This window comes from Babylonia areolata, chromosome 18, assembly GCF_041734735.1.
Source record: "Babylonia areolata isolate BAREFJ2019XMU chromosome 18, ASM4173473v1, whole genome shotgun sequence".
Classification (NCBI taxonomy): Eukaryota; Metazoa; Mollusca; class Gastropoda; order Neogastropoda; family Buccinidae; genus Babylonia; species Babylonia areolata.
Window position 1 is genome coordinate 20826837 of NC_134893.1, and position 12500 is coordinate 20839336.

The 12500-nt window shown below is 46.8% G+C and overlaps 1 protein-coding gene across 4 annotated transcripts in view; it reads left to right on the forward strand.

Annotated features, from left to right (window-relative positions):
* The window catches only part of LOC143292558 (advillin-like), a 109238-nt gene that overhangs the window by 37666 nt on the left and 59072 nt on the right, over positions 1 to 12500 (forward strand). For all 4 annotated transcript variants that reach the window (XM_076602965.1, XM_076602968.1, XM_076602969.1 and 1 more), the window contains exons 8-11: positions 1390 to 1500; positions 3184 to 3250; positions 8690 to 8819; positions 10098 to 10176. In XM_076602965.1, coding sequence (XP_076459080.1) covers positions 1390 to 1500; positions 3184 to 3250; positions 8690 to 8819; positions 10098 to 10176 — 387 coding nt within the window. The remainder of the gene's footprint in view (positions 1 to 1389; positions 1501 to 3183; positions 3251 to 8689; positions 8820 to 10097; positions 10177 to 12500) is intronic.

Genomic DNA, 12500 nt, shown 5'->3' on the forward strand with positions numbered 1-12500 from the left:
TAACTTCGATAACAACGTTTTGCAATGGCACGACAACTTTGACAACAACGTTTTGCAATGTCACCATAACTTCGATAACAACGTTTTGCAATGTCACCATAACTTTGATAACAACGATTTGCAATGTGACCATAACTTCGATAACGTTTTGCAATGTCACTATAACTTCAATAACGTTTAGCAATGTCACCATAACTTCGATAACAACGTTTTGCAATGTGACCATAACTTCGATAACAACGTTTTGCAATGTCACCACAACTTTGATAACAAAGATTTGCAATGTCACCACAACTTTGATAACAACGATTTGCAATGTCACCATAACTTCGATAACGTTTTGCAATGTCACCAAAAAAATCGATAAGGTTTAGCAGTGTCACCATAACTTCGATAACAACGTTTTGCATTGTCACCATAACTTCGACAACAACGTTTTGCAATGTCACCATAACTTGCAGAACCATTTCTGTACTGGCCTTATAGGGTTAATCATCACAATAGTAAAGATAGAACTGTATCTGTTACATAAAAACCTCCATGTAAATATAATATAGATTACGCACAGCGTCACGTTCAGTCGATCAAAAGAATCAAATCTGATCTGAAGAAATACGGAAGTATAACATATTGTTTTGGAATAAACCTAATAACCTTGCGCGAAGAGAACTAAAAAAAGATTGACAGATATATACACATACGGATAGGTAGATGGATAGATAGAGAGATAGATAGATAGATAGATAGAGAGAGAGATAGATAGAGAGAGAGAGAGAGAGAGAGAGAGAGAGAGAGAGAGAGAGAGAGAGAGAGAGAGCGTGTGTTCGGAGGTGGGGTGGGGTATGTGCTTCATGCGTCCATACCCCGTTCAACACTGATATGGATTACGGGATCTTGAGCGTGTTTGATGTTCTTGTGCACAGACCTACACACACGAGAAAGGTGATTCAGGCACGATCAGGTCTGCACACATGTTGAGGTTGATATAATGATCATGGTGATGATACCAGATGGTGACGATGATGATGTTGATGATGATGATGATGATGCTGATGATGATGGTGGTGGTGATGATGGTGATGACGAAGAAAATGATGATGATGTTAATGATGGTGATGATGATTATGATGATGGTGACGACGATAATGATGATAATGATGATGACGGAGATGATGATGTTGATGATGGTGATGATGATGATTGTGATGTCGATGGTGATGGTGGTGATGATGATGGTGATGATGATGATGATGATGGTGATGATGTTGACGACGATGATGACGACGAAGATAGTAATGACGATGACGACGCTGCTGATATTAAGATGATGATGACGACGACGACGATGATGATGATGATGGTGATGATGACGATGATGTTGGGACACAGGTCCAGTGTCACTGCTCCTCCCTGAACCAAGGGGACGTGTTCATCTTGGACTGTGGTCTGGTCATCTACGTGTGGAATGGACCCTTCAGCAGCAAGATGGAGAGGATTAAGGTGTGTATTCGCTGTGTGTGTGCGTGCGTGCGTGCGCGCGCGCGCGCGCGTGTGTGTGTGTTCATTTATCTTTCTACCTCTCTGCTCAGTGCTCAGCTAAAATCACAGATTGACACAAGCTCACAGTTGGTCCAACAAAGTGAGAGCTGTATGATCAATGGTTGAAGGACAAACTAGGAGGCAACATTGCACTATCAGTGACAAAGCTTTGGGGGCCAGTTGGCCTTTGGGAACCATTCCAATGCCGACTGTCCTAAAACCCTCTTGGCCGAGAGAGTGGGGATTAGCAAGACACTTCCATAAAAGTCAAATTCTCGCCTAGATGGTTGGCACAGCAGCTGGTCATAGTCGGACATGACTTGACTATCATACATACAGTTCTTCCTTTTTATTTCACTCCGTGTCTGTCCACCCCCACCCTCCTCTCTCTCTCTTTCTCCCCCCTCTCTCTCTCCCTCTCTCTCTCCCCCTCTCTCTCTATCTCCCTCTCTCTCTCTCTCTCTCTCTCTCTCTCCCTCTCTCTCTCCCTCTCTATCTCCCTCTCTCTCTCCCTCTCTCTCTCCCCCTCTCTCTCTCCCCCTCTCTCTCCCTCTCTCTCCCCCTCTCTATCTCCCTCTCTCTCTATCTCCCTCTCTCTCTCCCTCTCTCTCTCTCTCTCCCTCTCTCTCTCTCCCTCTCTCTCTCTCTCTCCCTCTCTCTCTCCCTCTCTCCCTCTCTCTCTCCTTCTCTCTATCTCCCTCTCTCTCTCTCTCTCTCTCTCTCTGTCTCTCTCTCTCTCTGTCTCGGTCTCTGTCTGTCTGTCTGTCTGTCTCTCCCTCTCTCTTGTTGACTCTTCTGTCTGTATGTCTGTGTGTGCCTCTGTGTCTCTCTCGATCTCTCTCGGTCTTTCTCTCTTTCTCCCGCCTCCACCCTCTCTCTCCCTATCTTTTAAAATCTATTTCTGTTTGCACTCTGCCTCTCTATTGTCTCCTTTGCTTGTCTGTCTGTCTGTCCGTCCGTCCGTTCGTTCAGTCTGTCTGTCTCGCACACGTCCTCTGCGGTCTCTCGTGTGTGCCTCTGCCTCTTTCTCTTTGCTTGTCTTTGTCTCTCTCTGTCTATCCGTCCATCCTTCTGTCTGTCCGTGTGTCTGCCTGTTTGTCCCGCACGCACTCTCACGCTGTCTTTGTTTGTCTGTCAGCACGCACCTTTCTCTCTCTCTTTCACTGGAATACCGGACCAACGTGTCAAGACTGGAAGACAGACTCGTCGTGTGCATTGGTTCAGACTCCTGTATTTTAATGCGCGCTTGTCAGTTTGTGCACGCGCACACTCACACACGCACAGAATGCTGGTAAGCTTTGGAATAAACACATCGTCTCACTCACATACACGGCACGTTTTCTTGTGCGATTGTGAATTAATGTATGGACATCTCAGTTTGCACGCTTTTTGCTTCTGTGCTATTGTTATCGTTTTCATCAGTGCTGCTGCTGTTGCTGTGTGTGTGTGTGTGTGTGTGTGTGTGTGTGTGTGTGTGTGTGTGTGTGTGTGTGTGTGTGTGTGTGTGCGTGCATGTGTGTATGTGTGTGCGTGTGTGCGTGTGTGTGTGTGTGTGCGTGCATGTGTGCGTGTGTGTGTGTGTGTGTGTGTGTGTGTGTGTGTGTGTGTCTATGTGTGTGTGTGTGTGTGTGTGTGTCGTACCAGGGGGCGGAGGTGGCCAAGCGGATCAACGATGAGGAAAGAGGGGCACGGGCCGCCGTCAAGATAATCGGTAAAGAAACATGCTGACCTGTAGATTTATTCCATGTCCCCTTCACTCACTGTATTTCAATCATTCTAGCAGAATACCATTGGACACTGGCAAAGACAGCCGAGGGAATAAGCTGGCCCATGGGCAACAACACTGGGCATCGGTTTCCAACAAGTCGTAGTATCAGCAACGGCAGCTTGTCGTAACAGTAGCTGTAACAACCACACCAGACAGTGGTAGCTTCATCAGTTGGAGTATTTGTATTTGTATTTGTATTCCTTTTTATCACAACAGATTTCTCTGTGTGAAATTCAGGCTGCTCTCCCCAGGGAGAGCGCGTCGCTACACTACAGCGCCACCCATTTTTTTGTATTTTTTCCTGCGTGCAGTTTTATTTGTTTTTCCTATCGAAGTGGATTTTTCTACAGAATTTTGCCAGGAACAACCCTTTTCTGGCGTGGGTTCTTTTACGTGCGCTAAATGCATGCTGCACACGGAACCTCGGTTTATCGTCTCATCCGAATGACTAGCGTCCAGACCACCACTCAAGGTCTAGTGGAGGGGGAGAAAATATCGGCGGCTGAGCCGTGATTCGAACCAGCACCCTCAGATTCTCTCGCTTCCTAGGCGGACGCGTTACCTCTAGGCCATCACTCCACAGTAGCAGTAGCAGCAGTAGTGGCAGTTGCAGCAGCACTACCACGTATGGAAGTAGCAGTCGTAGAGGCAGCAGCAATAGTCGCAGTAACAGCAGTAACATCCGCACCAGAGAGTAGCAGCATTACCAGTGCCACTACTACTACCACCACCATCACCACAACCACCTCCACTAGAAATAGTAGGAGCAGCAGCAGCAGTAATAGCAGCAGCAGCAACCGACGCACTTGTGGCGCAGTGGAAGTAGCGCTGTTGTGATAATGATAATGTTGTGGACGGTGGTAGTGGTAGAGAACCCTGCCAGTTGTTTTGTGACTTTTGCCGACGGACGTAGTGTTGTAGCGGTAATGCCGCAAAGCGCACGTCAGTGAACCCAGATCTGTTTAAGATGAGCGAAAATCAGTCAGAACGACCACTGCCACTGCTTTTTCCCCCCCCTGTGTGTGTGTGTGTGTGTGTGTGTGTGTGTGTGTGTGTGTGTGTGTGTGTGTGTGTGTGTGTAAATGCTTTCAACGATTTGTGTATGAATCACGCGAGGATTATCCGGGCGTAACCACCAAGCCACACTCCCCCTTCCTCTCCCCCCCCCTCCCCCCTCGTCACGGCTCAGCGAGCAGCGCTGACTGGTCTAAGGGAGGCTACTACCGCGTTGATGGCAGTTTGCCGAAGCTTTTGCACAATTATCGGTGATGAAGTGGTAGGAAAGGGGAAGTGGAGGGAGAGTGTGGTGGGGAGTGGATGGATGGAGGAAATGGGCAAGGGAGTGAGCAGTGGTGGTAGGGGGGGGGGGTGAGGGGGTGCGGGGGTGGGGGGGGGGGGGGTGGGGGGGGGGGGGGGAGAGTGGCATTCAAGCAAGCAATACACGGCAACAGAAAACACATGGTGGTGGCTGAAGTTAAGCGAGTTAGAAACCCGGTGCTTACAAAACACAGTGGTTATCCACCCTACATTTTCATCCCAGTCGTCTCACGGCACTGGATCCGATTTTTTCCCCCCCGTGTATTATCAGTCCAGATGAACTACTTCTTCTTTATCATCTTCTTCATCTTCTTCTGATATCGTGTTAAAAATAAAACAAATATAAAATATCAGATTCTTGAGTCAATGTGTATGATTTTCGATTTATGTTCGTACCTTGTTATGTACTATCCCCCCCCCCCCCCCCCCCCCAATATTCCTTGTGACCCCAGTACACTTGGTAATAAAGACATATTCTATTCTATTCTGTTCTATTCTAATTCTTTTGGGGGAAGGGCGGAGAGGGTGGGTGGGTGGCGGGGTGTAACGTCACTGAAACACCGCAGAAGACTGACGCGGCAGAGCTGGGAAAAAAAAGTATTTTCATTTTCATTTTATCACAACAGATTTCTCTGTGTGAAATTCGGGCTGCTCTCCCCAGGGAGAGCGCGTCGCTACACTACAGCGCCACCCATTTTTTCTGTATTTTTTCCTGCGTGCAGTTTTACTTGTTTTTCCTATCGAAGTGGATTTTTCTACAGAATTTTGCCAGGAACAACCCTTTTGTTGCCGTGGGTTCTTTTACGTGCGCTAAGTGCATGCTGCACACGGGACCTCGGTTTATCGTCTCATCCGAATGACTAGCGTCCAGACCACCACTCAAGGTCTAGTGGAGGGGGAGAAAATATCGGCGGCTGAGCCGTGATTCGAACCAGCGCACTCAGATTCTCTCGCTTCCTAGGCGGACGCGTTACCTCTAGGCCATCACTCCGCATCATGTGACAAGAAGACGCTGAAAGAAATGCGACAGCTAAACTTGGAGAAGAGTATCAGTATCAGTATCAGTATCAGTAGATCAAGGAGGCGTCACTGTGTTCGGTCAACTCCATATACGCTACACCACGTCTGCCAAGCAGGTGCCTGACCAGCATCATAACCCAACGCGTTTAGTCAGGCCTTGAGAAAAAAATGATGATGACAATAATAATAATAATAATAATAATGATAGATAAGCAAATAAGCAAACTAGTAAATGTAAAACATGCAAACACACATTCACACACACACACACACACACACACACACACACACACATGCATAACAGATATGCCACAAACAAAAAGAGTAAAAAAAATAACAAAAATTTTTTAAAAAAGAAAAAAAGAAGAAGATAATAAATGGAGAAGAAACTGCAGGTTGACAGCCTTCCAGTCAGTGCACGGCAGGATCAGGAAGCAGTTTCCGTGCCAGGGTAGGTCGCCGCCAAACCTGGTTATTTTGACACCGCCATGACGCTAAGTGCTTCCCCTCTGTCAGCTTCTCCTTGACAATAATGTTCACGTGTTAACAGACAGGACCTTGCTTATAATTGTATCTATTTTCGATTTATTTTTTTACGTGATCGCGAGTAATCCTATTATCAGTGCGTTACAAACTCTTCCTTAAAAAAAGAAAAGAGAAAAAGAACCCAACTGTTGAGAAGTTCAAAAGGAACCAATGTAGAAGATTATAGTAGTTATCAGTTTTTTTTTGTTTTTTTCCGTCTCGTCTTCCGTCTCTCTCTCTCTCTGTCTCTGTCTCTGTCTCTGTCTCTCTCTCTCTCTCTCTCTGTAGTCCCTCTCTCTGCAAAGGAGTAATCTGAATGGTTATTTATTTATTTTGTTTGCACAGTGTTTTAGTTGCCTATTTACTGTATCAAAATAAGGCACCCCCACCAAAAACCAACAAGCCATGCCACATATTGACATAAGTTTACAGTTGGTCCAACAGCAAAGTGAGAGCTGTATGATCAATGGTTTTCTCCATTGCACTGGGAAGTCATTTACAGCTTATTCTTTTGTGAAGGACTGTGACTCTGATACTAGGAGGCAAGATTGCACTGGTTCTTTGTGTTGCAACCTTGGGGGCTAGATGGCCATATCTCCCATTCTCTCTCGCCTTGACCACTGTAACTGTCTACTGTCTGGTTTGCCTGCTTCATCTATTCGGTCCCTTCAGCGCATACGAAACTCTGCCGCCCGACTTTTTCTCAGAAAGAAAAGATCTGAGCACATCACTCCTCTCTTGCAACATCTCCATTGGCTCCCTGTCTCACACAGAATAAAGTACAAGATAAGCATTCTATTTATATAAATGTATTCACGAATCTGCCCCTTCCTATCTCTGTGGCTGCTTTCACATATACACACCCCATCTCGCTCTCTACGATCGGCTTCGGATCCACTCTGTTTACCCATACCCAGATTCAAACACTCGACTGTTGGCCGCCGTTCTTTCTCTGTGTCTGGACCTTGCAATTGGAATGAATTTTCTCTTTCGCTTCGTCAAGTCTCCACACTCAGCTCTTTCAAGTCTGGCCTTAAAACCCACCTCTTCCCAAAATAGCCTCCCTTTCCTGCCTCTTCCTTGTCTTCAGTTTCTGCAGTTTTAGAGTTATGCATGCGTGTGAATGACTGGTGTGAAAGCGCTTAGATTTGTCTCTGCGCAAGATTCAGCGCTATATAAATATTATTATTATCATTATTATTATTATTATCATTATTATTATTATTATTTCACCAGTGATCAGGGTTCGAGGCACTGTTTCGGAATGGTTTTGTGTTCCTAGTGAATGCGCTTAGTTCCGATGTTCCTCACTTCACCCAGGTGTGAATGGGCACCTGGCTTCTTTTGGCGATGGGCAGAAACTGCTGAAGGAGCCCTAGACACAATGGACATGAATTCACTGCCCCAATGGCCGTAAAAGGCTATGGGGCCTTTAACCAATACTCTATTCTTATTAAGGGAGAGATGTGGGGCTGCAAAAAGGGGCAGTGCTTTGGAAAAAAAACCAAACAAACAAAAAACAAAAAAAAACCCTAGGAGAGCAGCTCAAGGCGATGAACGCTCGATACTCCCCCCCTCCACCTCCTATCCCCCCCTCCCACCCCCCCATCACAAATCATCTGGGGGGTATAATCTGATGGCGGGGGAGTACTAGTCGTGCAGGACACCGGTGAGATGAGCAGCGCTATTATGATGTTTTGGAACCGACGCCAGACTGAGTCTGGCAGGGAATGTTTTGACTGACAGTGACGATGCCTCTTTGTGATGTATCCCCAAGTGTGCTGCCACGGCTTTGTGCCACAAAATGCATGTGATGATGATGACGATAATGATGACGATGATGATGACGATGATGATGACGGCATCACCGCTATAACCACGACAAATGTGTTGTCTTTTTTTGTTTTTGTTTTGTTTTTGTTTGGTTGAGAATGAAAATAAACAAACAGACAAACGACAAAAAGGATGAAAGAAAAAAACAGTTGAGACAGAAATCTCGACACGGCACCAACAACAAGTGTGTGTGTGTGTGTGTGTGTGTGTGTGTGTGTGTGTGTGTGTGTGTGTGTGTGTGTGTGTGTGCACGTGCGCGTCTGTGTGTATGCATGGGCGTATGCATGGGTGTGTGTGTTCAGGTGTGAGAGTGTGTCGTGTACCATCACTCCGACCCCTAACCCCTATTCATTAATGGCCGCCTCCACCCTTTTTAGACATGTATTCCCCCACCACTGCACCCTTTCTCTCTCTTTCTGTGTGTGTGTGTGTGTGTGTGTGTGTGTGTGTGTGTGTGTGTGTGTGTGTGTGTGTGTGAGGGAGAGAGAGAGAGAGAGAGAGAGAGAGAGTGTGTGTGTGTGTTTTCACCATCATCATCGTCATTGCCATTATCAGTGTTAATTTTGTTGTTGTTTAAATGTTGTCGCTGCCATCACCACCATCATCATGGTCGTGGTAGTTGCAGTTTATGTTTCATCCCCGACATACGCTTTGATCTTTCTTTTCTGTTATGTCTTCGACGAGCAGAAAACGCCTGGGATTCAGATCCAGGGTTTTACAAGGCGCTGGGATCGCGAGACACCATAAAGGCTGCAGATGACGGGGGAGACGACATCGAGTTTGAACGCACCTCTGCGGAGGCCGTGAAACTGTACAGGTACAATGAAAAAAACACTTTCTGTCTGCAAAATACTACGTTTGCAAATTCCATGCAAGAAAGACCCTTCGTTGAACATTATATATATATATGTATGTATATATATATATATATATATGTGTGTGTGTGTGTGTGTGTGTGTGTGGAGCCTTTTATACTATTTGATTTTTTTAATGTTTTCAAAACTTATATAGAAAGCAACACCAAAATTCATATATTGATGAATTAGAAACACACGAATGTGTGTGTGTGTGTGTGTGTGTGTGTGTGTGTGTGTGTGTGTGTGTGTGTGTGTGTGGGTGGGGGTTGGGGTTGGGGGTGGGGGGAGGTAGTGTGAGCGAGTGGTTGGGTGTGCGCAAAATTAGCTGTTGTTGGCCTGAGCTGGCCGACCGTGGGGGTCAGAGTACAGGTGTAGTGGGTCTCTTCCGTGCTGTAGCTTCACTCATGCTGGACACATACACAGGGAATCTCACTACTCAGAAATTGTTGAAAAAGTTATTGTTTTTTTTTTGTTTTGTTTTTTAAGGAACACCAAACCAGAAGTCACTTTGCATTCCATGTGCACCTTGTGTCACACAAACCCACAGCACTGGACTGGACAGGACTTCTGTGCCATGCAAGGAAACCAGTTTCTGGAAGAGGAAGGTTAAAGGAGCTGTTCAAATAAGGACGAGAAGGCTTATTCTTAATCAGTGATAGTGGCTTGGAATTTCATCCAATCTATTTTTTGTATTTTTTTGTATTTCGTTTAATTACAACATATTTCTCTGTGTGAAATTCGGGCTGCTCTCCCCAGCGAGAGCGCGTCGCTACACTACAGCGCCACCTTTTTTTTTTTTTTTTTTTTTTTTTTTTTTTTTCCATTTTTTCTTGCGTGGAGTTTTATTTGTTTTTCCAATCGAAGTGGATTTTTCTACAGAATTTTGCCAGGAACAACCCTTTTGTTGCCGTGGGTTCTTTTAAGTGCGCTAAGTGCATGCTACACACGGGACCTCGGTTTATCGGCTCATCCGAATGACTAGACGCTCAGTTTGATTTTCCCTGTCAAATTTAGGAGAAAGGGCGAGCACGGGAATCGAACACCCAGACCCTCACAGACACTGTATTGGCAGATGAACGCCTCATCCATTCTTGCCACCTTTCTCCTCGACATGGGTTCGAATTTTGCGACCTTAACCATTCTGCCACCTTCCTCCTTCGAATTCTACAAGAGAGTTCAGCTCTCGATTCTGAGCTGTGAAATGTCCTCTCCATGGTGGTCTGTCGGTCTGTGTGCAGAGTGTCTGACGAGTCCGGCAGTCTGGAGGTCAAGGAGGTGGCGGAGAAACCGCTCAAGCGTGACCAGCTGGACTCCAGCGTAAGTAGCTCTCGCCTGGGTGAGCCCCCCCCCCACCCCCCACACCCCCTTAACACACAGCTGTCATCCCTCTGTGCAGATTCATTGCGGATACAGGGGGGAGGGGAGTGGGTGGGTGGGTGGGAGCCTGGAGGTGGGGGGAGTAGGGTGGGATTGGGAGGGAAAGGATGCTCGGTTGACCAGACCGGACAGATAAACCTAGAACGTTCTATCTCAGGTCATTTATAGATGTCGGTTCTCTATGTTGTTAATTCCCGTAATCCGTTTCTCTGTGTGTTTTGGCTGTTTTATTTTTTTGGTTATCGGTGGTGGAGGGAATGGGCAAGGTTTGTGTGGCTAAAACCTCTTATGGTCTCTAGTTAAATGATTATCCATCTATCTATCTATCTATCTAATAAGAGCGATATAGAGGGATCTATAAAGGGGAGCTATGGAGAAGAGTTCTGGAGGGGAACTATAGAGTGGAGCTATAGTGGGGAGCTTTGATGGATCTATAGAGGGAATCGGAGGTATAGAGGGGATCTATAGGGAGGAGCTATAGAGGGGAGCTACAGAGGGCAGATAGAGAGGGACTATAGAGAGGGGCTATAGAGGGGAGCTATAGAGGGGGCTATATAGGGCAGATAGAGAGGGACTATAGAGAGGGGCTATAGAGGGGAGCTATAGAGGGGGCTATATAGGGCAGATAGAGAGGGACTATAGAGAGGGGCTATAGAGGGGAGCTATAGAGGGGGCTATATAGGGCAGATAGAGAGGGACTATAGAGAGGGGCTATAGAGGGGAGCTATAGAGGGGGCTATATAGGGCAGATAGAGAGGGACTATAGAGAGGGACTATAGAGAGGGGCTATAGAGGGGAGCTATAGAGGGGGCTATATAGGGCAGATAGAGAGGGGCTATAGAGAGGAACTATAGAGGGGAGCTATAGAGGGGAGCTATAGAATGGGGCTATAGAAATGGAAGCAGTGTGTCAGTGAGCTCCACGCACGAAGCTGCCATGCAGTGTGTACGTGGCTGGCTGAGCTGAAGACGTTTTGAAGAGGGCCATCTGCAGGTGGAAAGACCATCAGTCAGAACAGTTAACGACGTCTAGCACTGTCTTCCTCTCCCGTGATCAAAGGAGCTGTACATTGTGTGAGGGGGGGGGGGGGGGGGGGGGGGGGGGGGGGGGGGGGGGCAAAAAACAACAACAACATGGCACAAATTGCCACAGACACACGCTTTTGCCGCGGTTCAACGACTGTGTTCGTAATGATGGAAAACAACGTACACGCACACATGCACTTTGACATTACCTGCATGAACACAGACAGACAGACAGACAGACAGACACACACACACACACACACACACACACACACACATCCCCCGAGAAAAGGGAGGGAGGGTGAGGTGACTCACACAGCAAAACCATCCTCACCTTTCCTTCCAACCTGGATGGCGGCCCCTTTGGCAAGCGGGAGGAAAGGGGGCGCTGTTTTGCCCACCCACTTCCATCCCCCACCCCCTCACCCCCACCCCCCCACCCCCAACTTGTCTGCACGTGCTGCACGCGTATCAGCGGCTCCTGACAAGTCCAACATGGCAGCCGGCCACATGGGCTGATCGCTACTTACCCACTTTCTGTTGTCTTGCAGGTGATTTGCGGTGACGGATGAGTGTTACCCCCCCTTCTCATGTCTGCAGTATTGTGTGTGTGTGTGTGTGTGTGTGTGTGTCGGGGTGTGGGGGTCGGAGGTGGGGGAAGGGGTGCAGATAAAATCCGATCGTAGCAGTCAGTCAGCCTCATTGTCTTCATGTCGTTCTCTGTCTGCTTTTTACTTTTTTTTTTTTCTTTTTTTTTTTTTTAATTGTTGATTTATTTGCTTTTGACACCTCATTTCCTTGGTTTCCTGTTTGAGAGAAGGGAAGTGATACATCTTTCTGCAGAACGAAGGACTGGGTGAATGGATGGATGGATGGATGAGTGGAACGGAGATTACTTTTTTTTTTAAAGAAAAGAAAACATATGTGTGCATTAGGGGGTTGGATAGGTATGAAGCCCATAATGAATGGATGGTAACACACACACACACACACACACACACACACACACACACACACACAGAGAGTCTGGCCAAAGCTTCCTATGTTCTTCTTCCTCCCTTTCATCCTTGTTACTTTGCTTCTTGTTCTACCACTACTACTACTGCGACGACGACGACGACAACTTTCTCTCTCCCTGGCCCTCTTTCACATTTGAACACGTCAGAGAGCCTTTCTGCTTTTAACTTTCTTCTTGGTTTTGTGTTGGAGACGGTCAGCTTTTACGTGGACACTTTCCTG